Raw genomic sequence first — 13842 nt, 5'->3', positions numbered from 1 at the left:
GGCTCCAATAACTGGACATCACCTGACTGGACACCCCCATGCCCCCAGAAATCTGCACCACAAAGTGCTTTGTACCAGGCCCTGTGTTGGTTTGACCTCACAGTGCTGCAGACTCAGGAATCAGGATCTGCAGTTGCCTTTGTTCTACACAGAACAAACAGTATTCCTGCCATAAACCCTTGGAGGAAGGGCTCCTGTTCTGTTTGCACTCATTTGCCCAGTCTTTCCTCAAACCCAGCTGTCTCCTGACATCCTGTACCCACAACAACCACCAGTCCCTCTCAGAGATCCACCAAACCAGACTGATTGAACTGGTTTGGCTGTTTCTGGTGTTGCCCCTCAAAGAGAGGTGCAGAATCCTGGCCCTGCACAGAGACCCCAACAATTCCACCCTCTCCCTGAAAGTGTTGTCCAAACACTCCTTGAGTTCTGGCAGCCCCGGGGCCATGACACTGCCCTAGGGTGCCCTGGGAGGAACCAGGGAATGGTATCCTTGCTCTGGCAGGACAGTGAGAGTTTCCCAACCTTCCACTGAGAAGGCACCTGAGAATTGCCTTATTGCCCAGAGAAGCTGTGACTGCCCCTCAAAGTGTCCAAGGCCAGGTAGGACCAGACTTGGAGCAACCTGGGCCAGTGAAAGGTGCCCCTGCCCCTGGTGACAAGATGAGCTTTGAGATCTCTCCCAACCCAAATCAGCCCATCCCTTTTTCTTTATTTAGTCATAACAGAGCTGCTTTCACTCAAGGAGCATCTTAGACATTGCCTCACCTTGTTGAGGAATTTTATCCTTTATTGAGACTTGCCTGTGAATCTGTAACTGCAAGAGCCACGTGAGACCAGACCCACTGTGACGTTTGCTGGAGGAGTTTATAATTATGACCTTGACTTCCAGATAATATTGTGATGAAACTCCCAGTAGCTCCTGCTGCAGATAGATACAAGCCCTTAATGAAAGAGAGACTCCCTTGTCCACAGTGACAGTCTGCAGCTTCCAGCATCTTCTCCCAGATTTCCCCAGGTGGTTCCCACTTTTCTGTTCAGGCGCTCCCTAAAAAGGTCAACTCAGAATTATTGGTGAATTTTTGAGGAAAAAGCATCACCTCTCTTATATCTTGACTCTGCCAAATATGATTTTGTAAGAAATCAGTGTAACAGAGCTCGGTGTGGGGGCCCATGGAGGAGGAAGGTGATTGATGTTCATAGAAACCCAGAATGGTTTGGGTTGGGAGGGACCTAAAGCCCATCTCATTCCCACCCTCTGCCATGGGCAGGGACACCTTCCACTAGCCCAGGTTTCTCCAAGCCCTGTCCAACCTGGCCTTGGACACTTCCAGGGATCCAGGGGCAGCCACAGCTTCTCTGGGCAACCTGTGCCAGGGCCTCCCCACCCTCACAGACATTTCCTTCCCAATATCCCATCTAACCCTTCCCTCTGGCAGTGGGAAGCCATTCCCTGTGTCCTGTTCCCCCATCCCTTGTCCCAAGTCCCTCTCCAGCTCTCCTGGGGCCCCTTTAGGCACTGGAAGGGGCTCTCAGGTCTCCCTGGAGTTTCCCTCCTCCAGGTGAACCCCCCCAGCTCTCCCAGCATGATCCAGAACAGAGGAGCTCCAGCCCTGGGAGCATCTCCGTGACCCCTCTGAGAATCTTTTTGAGTGGCAATTACAAACCAGTTTTGGTCACATCTCCAACCTGCCATAGATGTCCACAGCTAACTGTGGAACAGTTCTTTGGTACAATGTGAGGGGGAAAGAATCCTCCCATGTGCTGCTCTGTGGGTGAACTCATCCCTCAGGAGGAATGGCAGGAATACTGTTTGTTCTGTGTAAAACACAGTGCTGAGTTTTCTCTGCTGTTGACTTGTTGGGGTTCAGACCTCCCACCCTTCCCAAAAACAACCTGTTCAAACAGTTTTATTGCTGGAATTGGCACCCTTTTTGTTATTTCTGTGAGTCAGGGCTCTTCTGCTGTGGCTTTGTGTTCTCACCCAACCACATCTGTCCCTTCCGACTCCATCCAGAACTACCACGAGGCCTCTGAAGTTTGAGTCAACAAAGGTGATCAAAGACAGGGAACAGCTTTGCAGCACAAAGAGGTTAATGATACAAAGGCAATTCAGTGAAATGATCAGACAGCAGGTTCAGGATAATCACAAACACTTCCTTCCCATCCCCAAATCTGCCCCACACTTGGAACGAGCTTCAAAAAACACCCAAAAAAGTCCTCCAGAGCTATGAAATGCCAATGTAGCTCATGAGCAAACTGAGATACAGGCCCTTGGAAGCAGCACAGAAGTATCACTTGTGCTTCTTGAAGGTGTCTGTGAGTAGCTGTCCTTCCATAATTAACTGTTCTGCACAGTTGTCCCCCTCACCCTTTTCCTCTCCTCTTTAGCAGATTAAAGAAGTTTATCTCTCTCCCCTCTGCCACAGGCCCATCACCACTTTGGTCACCCTGTGCTGGATTCTCCATCTTTTCCCCCCCTGGTATCACCAGGAGAGGGGTTGGACATCAAGGAAAATCAGTTGCCTGAGGTAAATCAACTGAATCCCAAATAAATGGGGGCACTCAGGTGTGGGGAGACATCAAGCTGGGCTGTATTTACTATCTACAACAGAGGAATGCTGAGAGGAATATTGGGATTCAGGGTATCCCCTTATTCACTGGTACAAGAAACAGAAAACATATTGATGTGGTCAAAAAGTGTCTCACCATGGCTGGGCTGAAAACACCAAAAAAAGACCTTCTGACTCCAGTGTCTGACAGTGCAAATATCCCAGGCAGAGGAGAACAACATTGGATTTGTCTTTCAGATTACTGGGGAAAAAAAACCCAAGATAAGCTCCTGGAAAGATCTAAGAGCATGTTTATGTAAACCCTGTGATTTTTTTATCAGGCCATGGTAAAATATTTAATGCAAATAGTCTTTGGCTGTACCGTGGCTTTTATAGACTTTTTATTGCTCATAAACCAAGTCACGTCATTGTTGGTACGTTCTCTGACTCTTGTAGTTAAAATATTACCCCAAGGACAATCCCACCTTTGTGTGCTCAGTGTTTGCTGAGCAATCCTTGGGGATCCTTGAATTTGCAAGGGGTGGGATGAGACCAACCCCATCAGCTTTGCCTGCATTAACTCTGCTTTTTTACCAGGAAAAGCATTCAGCACTGAAATTTCCTAAAAAAAAAAAAAAAAATTAAAAAAAAATTAAAAAAAAATAAAAAAAAAGAAAAGAAAAGAAAAGAAAAGAAAAGAAAAGAAAAGAAAAGAAAAGAAAAGAAAAGAAAAGAAAAGAAAAGAAAAGAAAAGAAAAGAAAAGAAAAGAAAAGAAAAGAAAAGAAAAGAAAAGAAAAGAAAAGAAAAGAAAAGAAAAGAAAGAAAAGAAAAAAGAAAAGAGCTCTTTTTTCAAATTATTAAAACTGTTCTTCTGGTTCCAAGTCAGAAATTCACTGATATTGAACAAAAAGAAGAGGGACTCAGCACTGAAATGGGCTGCTCAGAGAGGTTGTGGAGTCTCAATCCTTGGAGATACCCAAAAATCACCTGGAGACAGTCCTGGAAAAGCAGCTCCAGCCTTCTGCTTCTACCTCTGTTTAGTGGTTCTATGCAAGAATTTCTTCCTAAAATCAACCCTCCAGCTTAAGGCCACTCCCCCTCATCTTGCCACTGCATGGCCTTGAAAAAGGTCCTTTCTCTTTTATTGCAAAAGAGCACCACAGCCACTGAAAGCCTTTGAAATCCTCGTCCCACGTTCTTTCTTTGGAACTTGGCCCTAAATCTCCTTTCCATTTCCTCCACCCTCCCTGCTGTGACCAAGAATGGGGGCACTTCCAGGAGCAGGAGAACAGGAAGATGGTTTTTTTTCCCCTTCCCACCTGTACAATCTCCATCCTGCAGCTTCTTCACCATCCTCATGTAAAGGATGATGAAGATAAGGGGGTTTTTGCATGTGAGCAAAGTGCAGAGAGAAATTCATGTTGCTTAAAGGGGGCACTGTTATGCTCTCAGAAGTTCCCTATAAATTGGAGCAAATTTTCCCAAACAATTAAAAATGGCACCCCAGAAAATGATACACTGGTGTTCCCTGCATTTTTTTCACTATTAAAACAATGTCAGTGCTTTAACAAGGAGCACAAATGCGGACAAGAACAGATTTGGGCAAGTCCTAAACTCCAAAATCAGCCTGAAACTCTCTCAGGTCAGTGCACAAAATCCTGTTGTTTGGTTAAAACCTGATTACAGACTTGCCCATCTGGTCGTTGGGTGAACACTCAGAACCAAGGCCATGGCAGCTCCTGAGAAAACTTCCTTTTACTGGGGCAACCTCCAAAAAAATGGAGTGTACATGGAGTTTGTTCCAGTGGCATCTTCCCTCCCCCCTCTCCCAGGGCCAGACCTCACTCCCAAGGATGTGCCAATGTCCAGCCCATCCATCTGCAGCTGAACTTGGGAGGTACAAAAAGATTTACCGAGAGGGGAAAATTTCGAAGCAGAAAAACTGCCCAATATTCCCTTTGATTTGGCTTCAGGTGGCTCTGATGAAGCTGCCCAAGGAAGTGTGGGTGCTGCTGGTGTCCTGTGCCCTCCAGAACACTCCTGGACGTGGTGGCATCTCACTGACCCTCACTGAGCCATGGGAATGAATATTAAAGGCAGCTGATGTGTGTGCCTGGGAATAAAGGACAAGGAATTCCCAGGATTGGCTGCAATGGTTCAGATGTGATTGCACCAATGCTCCTGTTGTGTTGCTCTTCTCAAAAAGCCCAGCCTGCAGAAGACCAGGCCTTTCTGCTGCTGCTCTGAGCTGTTTCTCTCCTGAGAGGAGCTCCTTGAATGCCCTGCTCTTATTCACTGGTTATTGATTCAGTGGTGTGCTCAATAAAATGTGATTTCCAGCAAAATCATGTGCCCTCCTGGTTCACTTTCATCCCAACACTGAATAAACTCTGCTAGCACTTTCCAGGTAGCACTGGCAGACAAGGAAACTCCCTGAATTTAGAGTTCAGCACTGTGGGAAGGGCCCCAGTGACCCAGGAAGTTACTTTGCAGCCACAGCCACATCTGTTTCATGCCAACAGACAGTTCTCTGTGTAAAGATATCATGGAAAAAGCTTAAAAATTTCTTTAATTGAGATTTAGACGAATATTTAGTCAAAAATTAAATACACTCTATGTCTCTCAAAGCTGTTCTGACAGATAACAGTTTGAGCCAGAGAGAAATAATGTGAATTAGCCCTCAGAACTTCTTGCCTTATCCAAGGGCAGATATTCACCACATCCTACAGCACCCAGGCCACAAACCCCTTCAACAAAAAATGCTGTAGAAGAGACAAAAACTGACACAAACAAACCTCACAAATAAATCCACATGGTCTAGTCAGGGTCAAGATACAGTGTGAGTAGGAAAAGAATCAATCTGAACCATCAGATTGAGCGTGGAAATATCTTATGGATCCTCTGCAGGATCTGCTCACAGCACTCCCATGTTATTTCCTGCCCTTTTGGCCTCTCATCACCTGTTTTACACAGTCCTTATGTACAGCTGCAAGAAATGGGATACAGAATTTTCTAACAGGAGCCCAGAGATAAGAGCTGATTGTCTGCAGATCTCACCTGAGTACAGAGATAACCACATGGGTGACGTCTGTGCTCTCATTAGGGATTAAATATTAATAGGAAATTGTGGAATCATATCAGAGAATCCCAGGATGGTTTGGGTTGAAGGGACCTTGAAGATCATCCAGTTCCACCCCACTGCCATGAGCAGGGAAACCTTCAACCAGCCCAGGTTGCTCCAAGCTCCCAGTTTCAAGGCATCAGGAAGAGCCTTATTTTGAGGCTGTCTCTTTGGAATTTGCTGTTGGATGGGTTTTGTCCTGGAGTGCTCAACACACTGGATGTAAGGAATCCTCTTCTCCACAGTCACAGCTTTTCTGTCCAATGAAATGGGAATTTGTACAACTAATGTTGCTTTTTAAACAGCATTTCTGGATTTAGGCACCCACTCCCTGGGCTCAATGTGCAGCTTTGGAGCACTGAGAGTCTTGTTGGAACTTGGTCGTTGAGTTGAGGGTCCCATATGGAAAAAATGGAGGCAATGATTCAACAGTTAAAAGTAAAAGGGGATAATTTAAAATCTCAGATATAATCTTATATTAGTATGAGGGAGCTGGGGGGGCTCAGCCTGGAGAAAAGGAGGCTCAGAGGGGACCTTCTGGCTCTGCAACCCCCTGACAGGAGGGGGGAGCCGGGGGGAGTTGGGCTCTGCTGCCAGGGAATGAGGGACAGGAGGAAAGGGAATGGCCTCAGGCTGTGCCAGGGGAGGGTCAGGTTGGATGAGCAAATTTCCTTCATGGAATCCCAGGTTGGATAAAAAGATCCCTCCATGGAAAGGGCAGTCAGGCACTGGCACAACTGCCAAGGGCACTGGCAGAGTCCCCATCCCTGGAGGTGTTCAGGGGGTGTGTGGTCACCAGCTGTGGCCCATCCCTCTGGTGAGTGCAGAGAGGGGAACGGAGCTGGGGAAGGGGCTGGAGCACCAGGAATGTCTGAGGGAGCTGGGGGGGCTCAGCCTGGAGAAAAGGAGGCTCAGGGGGGACCTTCTGGCTCTGCAACCCCCTGACAGGAGGGGGGAGCCGGGGGGGGTCGGGCTCTGCTCCCAGGGAACAAGGGACAGGAGGAGAGGGAACGGCCTCCAGCTGTGCCAGGGGAGGATCAGGTTGGACATCAGGAGGAATTTCCCCATGGAAAGGGTGTTCAGGCTTTGGAAGGGGCTGCCCAGGGAGGTGGTGGAGTCCCCATCCCTCGAGGTGTCTGAGCCATGACTGGACATGGCCCTCAGTGCCCAGGTAGGGATCAGGCACAGGTTGGACTTCATGACCTTGGAGGGCTTTTCCAGCCTCAATGATCCTGGGATTCTGTGACCACAAATCAGTTTAAGTTCAGGACACATTAATAAGATATGTTTTATTGCAGTGAATACCCGGACATGACACACCTTATATAGGGAGAAAGCAAGTAGGCAAGACTGTCCCAACATAAAACTAACCCCAAAACCCAGCAAAAACATAAAGCAAAAAAAAAAAAAAAAGTCCAAATTATTACTGGTTTTATTTCATATACAGGTTATAAATGTGGGTAGATCCTTCCTTCACTGTCTTGCCACCAATAAGTACAACCATGAGGCAGTGCTTCCCTTTCTAAGTGATTCCAGCACTGTAGGTTGGAATTCCTTTCTCCTAAAAGGAGCTGAAAGAACATGGATATCCAACCACGTGGGAAGTGTCCCTGTGCTCCTCTACATCCCTAAATACACAGCAATTAGTACAAGTAACAGACCGATTTCTGGCTGTGAAAAGGTTGCTAAACAGCAGGAATTTATCCCAAGTTATTTGCTGCAGTTCTGTTGCAAACAGAGAGGTGTCACCTGCAGACAGGGAGAGTGATCCAAGACACTGGGAAAGGGCTGGGAAAGGGGATGATAACCCAGTGCCGTGTGCAGGGGAGGCCAAATCACAGGCAGATATTAGTGATCAGATATTACCTATTAGACATTAAATATCAGATATTAAATATTAGCTACTAAAAAGGCTGCAGGAGGCTGCTGATTTCCAACTGGGAGCATTCAAATCCCGGCTAAATAGTGGGAAATGAAACCCAGGACATTTTCATTCAGGTGTGACCCCACTCCAGCAGCACTGGAGGCTCTCGGGTGAGGTCTCAGTCTCCTTGTTGGCAGAACTGCCCTGCTGGTGGTACCTGATGCCACCACCACGGGTCTGCATGAGCCAGCAGCTCCACTTTGGCTGTGGTAGGAGAGAGATTGATTGGTGAAAGGGTGTGATCTCGCCAAAGGAATGCACAAACTCGCCAGCTGGACACCTCTTCCTCGGGATGGTTCCTCACTCAGAAGCACCCGGCGCAGGCGGCGTTGGCACAGATCTCACACAGGTCATCCTGGGCAGCCAGGCCTGGCACAGGGAGAGGGGGGTAAATCAGAGGCCAAGGGAGCAGAGCCAAGTGTCAAAGGACTTGGAGAGCCCTCCCCATCACAGTTCTACTGCTTTAATACTCCTTGAAAGTACTGCTGCTCTTGCTAAGATCTGGCTTAAGGAATGAACTCGAACACGAGTTCATCAGGAGTCAAGATGGACATGTTGAGGAGGCCAGAGGAGAGCAGCATGTGGCAGCCTTTCTTTCTGAAGTGTCCATAGCATTGGACAGGATATAAATGGGATATAATAACATGAAAAAGCAACCAGTGCAGCAGCAAAGCATGGCAGGGGAGCTTTGGGCAGCAGGAATGGCTTTAAGTTGAAAAAGGGTCAATTTAGATTAAATTTTAGGGAAGAATATTGTTCCCTGTGAGGGTGGTGAGGCCCTGGCACTGGTTGTCCAGAGAAGCTGTGGCTTCCCCATTCTGGAAGTGTCCAAGGCCAGGTTGGACAGGGCTTTGAGAGATATGGTGTGGTGGAAGGAGTCCCTGCCCATGGCAGGGAGTGGAACTGGATGGGGTTTATGTCCCTTCCAATCCAGACTATTCAGTGATTCCATGATTCTACTTGGATGAACTTTTCCATGGTGTGCACAGGGCACAGCACAGCAGGAATCTTCTTTAGGGGCCTCACACCTCGTGCAGCCCAACCCTTGTGGGAGAAAAAGTATCATAAAGGCAGAACAAACCCTCTCAGCTCCTTCAGGAGCACCAGGACAGTCCTTCCACGTCTTTGCCTCTGGCCACTTTAATGTCTAAGGCGGAAAAGTGGTACTAGAATGGCAACTCTGCAATATGAGAGACATACTCAGCCTCTGGAAAATCTTGGGGGCATCTTCCCTCTTGCACACAGATTGGAATTCCTCAGGGAGAGATTTCTCCTGGCACAGAGTGTGACTGGCCACGGGCACCACCATGCGAGGGCTGACGGGCCTATTTTCATCCATAAGCTCCTTCAGCTTCTTCACAGATTCCAGGGGGAATTTCAAGTCTCCATCCTGTGCAGAAAGAACCAGAAGAAAAAAAAAAACACAAGGAGAGTCAGTCCTCAGGTAAATCCTTTCCATTTCAACCTCCAGCTCTCCCAAAAAACGTCATAGAGGGAAAAGGCAGTGCTGAAAGGAAGGCTGGATAAAACCTGTGCTGACTCAAGGCAAAATCATGAGATCTTGAAGACACAGATATTGCAGAGCAGCTGTGAGACCCAGCTGCTGGTCAGGCCTTTGCTGGGTGTCACAGTGGACAGAGGCACAGCTGGGGCCTTGTTCACCCCCATGAGTGATACCCAAAACACCTGGGGTCAAAAGAGCCAGGCTGAGAATCCTCAGCTTGGAAAACAGATGACTGGGCAATATCATAGAAACATGAAATGGTTTGGGTTGAAAGGGACTTGAAGCCCATCTCCTTTCACCCCCCTGCCATGGGCAGGGACACCTTCTAATAAACCAGTTTGCTCCAAGCCCTGTCCAACCTGGCCTTGGACACTTCCAGGGATGGGGCAGCCACAGCTTCTCTGGGCCCCCTGTGCCAGGGTCTTGGGGAAGTGCCAAGTTTCCATCAATTTAGAATCACAGAAGCTTCTGAGTTCAAAGGGGCCTTCAAGGACCATCAAGCCCAGCTCCTGGCCCAGCACAGGACACCCCAACAATCCCACCCTGTGCCAATTTAAAACTTGTCTTACACACAGCTCATGGAACTCAACTTATCGGGAGCACAGAACACGACACTTCTCAAAGCTCACTGCAAAATCTTCAGGAGGCCAGGCCAGGATTCTGGGAAATATTACTCCACTGTTTTAAATCACTGTTAATGGTCATTCCCTCAGTTCCCAGTGAATTCCCCCTTTTGATGTCACAAATTTAAGCTGCCATGTGTTGCAGCTGCTAAACCAAGTCCACAAAGTTTGTGCCTGTCTGCAGATTAGAAGAGTTTGGTATCTTTATCTTCTCTTTTAACCTGCTTTAATGGTCAACATATCCCAAAGAGGAGGTAGAAGGTGTCACTGCCCATGGCAGGGAGTGGAACAAGGTGAGTTTTAACGCCCCTTTGAACCCAAACCATTCTGGGATTCTGGGATGAAGCAACTCATTCACAGAAAAAAAAATGATTCTGGTAGAGCACAAGACTAAATTTTGTCTTTTGTTTTATAATCTCATGAGCTGAGTGGTGAAAAGTGGTGAAAAGTGGTGGTAAGTGGGGAGTAGTTGGCTCTGATAGATTTGATGTGGGTTTTTTTACAGAATCAGAGAATTTTGGTGTTAAAGATTTAAAAAAAAAACCCAACCACGTAAATTTTGGATATTAAATTTCTCAACAAAGTCAAACTCTTTGCTCTTGCAGTCAGTTTATTTTTTTACTCTGTTCAATTCATCAGTTGGACTCGATGATCTTAGAGGGCTTTTTCAACCTTAGTGATTTTATGATTCTATAAAGGATGGTCAGGCACTGGTTCCAGGGCAGTGGTGGAGTCACCACCTCTGGAAGTGATCAAAAAACAAGTGGATGTGGCATTTGGGGACATGGATTAGTGATGGCTCTGGCCACCTGGCTGGATTAATGGTTGGACATGAGGATCTCATCTCCAACCTAAACCAGCTCTGGTTGCCTATGATAAATCAAATTTTCCTGTATAAAAGGAGTTCCAAATTCAGCTGTTGCCCACAGACATCAGAAACATAAAACAGAGAACTAAAAAAAGGTGGATTTCAACAGGGAAAATTTCAGAGAACCCAGGAATTAGGAACGAACTCTCAGACTTGCAGGTCATGAGTACAAAAGAGAACAAAGGAACAACAAAAATAGAAGAAAAAACCACACCAGCTCAGATAAGAACAATGTATTACAGAGCTAAATCTGAGCAGGTGAACCCCTCCAAGGTGAGGTAACTCATATTCCTCCAATTTCCATCCTATTCCCTCCAGGTTTGGGATGGGAAGCACCAGGACAGTGACACTCAGACTTCAAAACCAAGCTGGGGCATCAAATGAAGCTCTTTGCAAAACATTTCTTTAAATGAACTGTTTCTGGGCTATTAAAGGAGAGGGAAGGGAGGTCTGGGGAAAGAACTTCAGGGAAGAAGGGTGGAAGCCAACTCTGTGCAGTGAGGAACAAGTGAGACCTGAGGGATCTCGAGTGGTGCAGGTGAAAGGAGGGCAAAGCACCCAGAGCACAGATGTAATGGTTAGCTCAAAATCCACTTCCTACACTTTTACCTAATCTAGAAACAGCTCTTCCCATTTAGGGTGTGTTTTTATTACCTCCAAGTGGAAAACTGAGGGGTTTTTTCCATGAAGTAGGAAGATATCTGCTCCCCAAAAGACTAATTTGTTGAAGAATGATTTGGAGGAAAGGAATAACTGAAATCTTTGGATATCTCTGTCATCCAAAGGACAAAGAGAGGATAGTCCAAGGCACAGAGACACCTTATCCCTGGAAAGCTGCTGCACACACAGAGTCAATAATTGTTTAAGGAACATTAATTCTCTTGGAACTCTGAGGGAGTTGTTGGCAAGGCAAACTGAAATCTCCCAAACCGTTTCTCAGGATGATCCAAAGCTCTCCCAAGGACAGACCAGAGCACTGCAGGACCTTCCAAACTGCTTCCATGTCACATGGAATGTCAGTCTGGGCACATGGAATGTCAGTGTGTTTACATGGAATGTCAGTCTGTGTACATGGAATGTCAGTCAGTGTACATGGAATATCAGGTGCTGTGTACTTTGGAAAATTTAATAGAGCCTCATCTAATTCCTTCTCTGCCTCTTGACATTCCACTGGATCGAGGAAAGCACTTTTTTCACCTTTTCTTACAGGTGAAACTTGTAGGTCCATCCCATAAACACACAGATTGTTCTCAAAAAGACCCTCCTGCCCAGACCCAGGTGAGACAAGACAATTTCTCTTGTGTCACACCTCGTTTACATCATTCTCCAAAGTTAGAGGTTTGCATCAATTCCCTGAAATTTTGTGGCTTTGGATTAAAATTGGAGGTATCCCCAGTTCTTGCACCTTGGGATTATGTGCCAAGGAAAACCCCAGACACAAAACACTTCAGTCCCTGAGAGATTCCTGAGCAGGGATATACCAGTAAAAGGCAAATAAACAGCATTTTAGAGACACCCAGAGAATTTTACAGAAAGCAAACCTGGAGCACAGGGAGAGGCAGTTGGATACCAAGGCAGAGAATACCAAAAGTCCAGGTCTCTTTACTTGAGCTCAAGATTTCTGTTGCAGCCACAAGTTTGAATAATATCAGTACCTTGTTGAACACCTTAATACCAAAAAATTAAAGAGAGAAGACTCACCTGTACATAGACTGCCCAGGAGCTGTGCACCAGCACAATGACTGCCAGGATGGCAGAGGGAAGGAGGCCTCTCATGGTACCTGCAAAGCTGAGCCTCTGCTAACCTAGATATAATTTATTTTCTCTAGATTTGGTCTTTCTCTGCCTTTTTTTCTGTCTCTCAGACCTTCTCTCTGCCCAGCACTCAGAGTTTATAAAGACTTCACCAAGTATTGGCTTGGTAATTCATTAATCCAAGCTTTTTATGGACGTATCATAAACCCCCAGAGGACTCTCAGTTATCTGCTCCTTGGCAGACCAGCTCAGTCACACCCAAGCAGATCCTGGGATTTATGAGGGACAAAAAGGTTTTGAAGGAGAGACAAAAAAACTGACCCAGTCATTACCCTCTCCTGCGGGTTCCAGGTACTAAGAAGGTGCAAATATGGAATCATGGAATCAACGTTGGGAAAGACCTCTGAGATCACAAAGTCCATCAACCCAGCACCTGATAAAATGGGTCTTTTCATCACCTCCACAGGTGTTTTGAACACTTCCAGGGATGGTGACCCCCCCCCCCCAGTGCCCTGGGCAGCTGTGCCAGGGCCTGACCACCCTTTAGTGCTGCTTCCTGCAGCACCTTATTAAAAGCCAAGTGTTAAAAGGTATGAATAAGGAAACAGCTGCCAGGAATCAAACCCACTTCTCCATGAGTTCCATTCTTATCCACAAACATGACAATGTCACGTGGACGGAGAGGCGACAACTCACCTCACTCAGCTCAGGTCTGACATCAAGCTCAGATCCTTTGGTCTGTAAATGATTGGTGGCATTTTGTGGGTTTGGATTAACAGGGAGGGCAGGAAACCAACACTCCTGGTCCCGGCAGAACAGGAGGGGGCAACAGTCACCCACTGAGAACTTCCTGGAATCTCAGCAGTGTTTGGTGCCACAAAGGCTCCGGTTGTTGATGTAACTTTGTTGGTGAAGTTACAGTGAAACCACCATTCTGCTTGGAACCAAACCCCAGGAACCAAAGCAGCCTGGAGATCCCAGGTGTGGCCTTGGAGGAGGGAATGGGAAATCTCTGGTTCAGTATAACCCAAAAACTGTGCTGAAGTAACCCCAGAGCTGACAGTGTTGCCTGGGGACTGGCTGGCCTTGCTTCTCTCCACCAGCCCAGTTCCTGCCTCAGTCATAAAATTTGGACTCCTGGAAGGCCTTTTTAACAACAGGAGTAGGTTTCCTCTTTTTTCTGATTTCTTTGCTTTCTGTCTACCATGGACAGGAGCCACCACTGACAAATCCTCAATAACTCAGCCTCTGCCCTGAATTTCATCAGTGTGGGCCAGGGATGGAACTGCAGAGGGCAACAGAAAAGTTCCTCTGAAGAGATTCCGGGGGGAGTCTCTAAAACCATTTCCTTCTGCACAGCCTGGTTTATCCTGACCCTTTTTAAGCCTGAGTACAGGTTTGTGGAGACTAAAGAGCAGATTAAACAGGAACTGAGGGGAGCAGAGACTTGTTAAGGATGGAAAAGACCTCTAGGATTATCAAGCACAGCCTTCA

At 46.8% G+C, this 13842-nt stretch overlaps 2 protein-coding genes and 1 long non-coding RNA gene across 4 annotated transcripts in view; 1 reads left to right on the top strand and 2 right to left on the bottom strand.

The window, feature by feature from the left end:
* Window positions 1–13842, bottom strand: part of LOC127470628 (coiled-coil domain-containing protein 81-like) — a 165760-nt gene that overhangs the window by 142816 nt on the left and 9102 nt on the right. The gene's annotated exons all lie outside the window — the stretch shown is intronic.
* On the top strand, window positions 872–4839 carry LOC127470640 (uncharacterized). The gene is made up of 4 exons (XR_007904350.1): window positions 872–1018; window positions 2227–2319; window positions 2430–2531; window positions 4527–4839. It is a non-coding gene; the product is annotated as an uncharacterized LOC127470640 (long non-coding RNA).
* Window positions 6932–12482, bottom strand: LOC127470637 (guanylin-like). Its single transcript, XM_051786356.1, has 3 exons — window positions 12295–12482; window positions 8799–8988; window positions 6932–7967 (listed from the first exon to the last, which is right to left on the bottom strand). The coding sequence occupies exons 1-3, from the start codon at window positions 12367–12369 to the stop codon at window positions 7903–7905; spliced, it is 330 nt and encodes a 109-aa protein (XP_051642316.1). The 5' UTR covers window positions 12370–12482; the 3' UTR covers window positions 6932–7902.

Source organism: Manacus candei, unplaced genomic scaffold (assembly GCF_025592945.1).
Source record: "Manacus candei isolate 608988 ecotype Guabito, Panama unplaced genomic scaffold, ASM2559294v1 h1tg000022l, whole genome shotgun sequence".
NCBI classification, from domain to species: domain Eukaryota; kingdom Metazoa; phylum Chordata; class Aves; order Passeriformes; family Pipridae; genus Manacus; species Manacus candei.
Note: the sequence above shows the minus strand (reverse complement) of the source record. Positions and strands in the feature narration are given on the sequence as shown.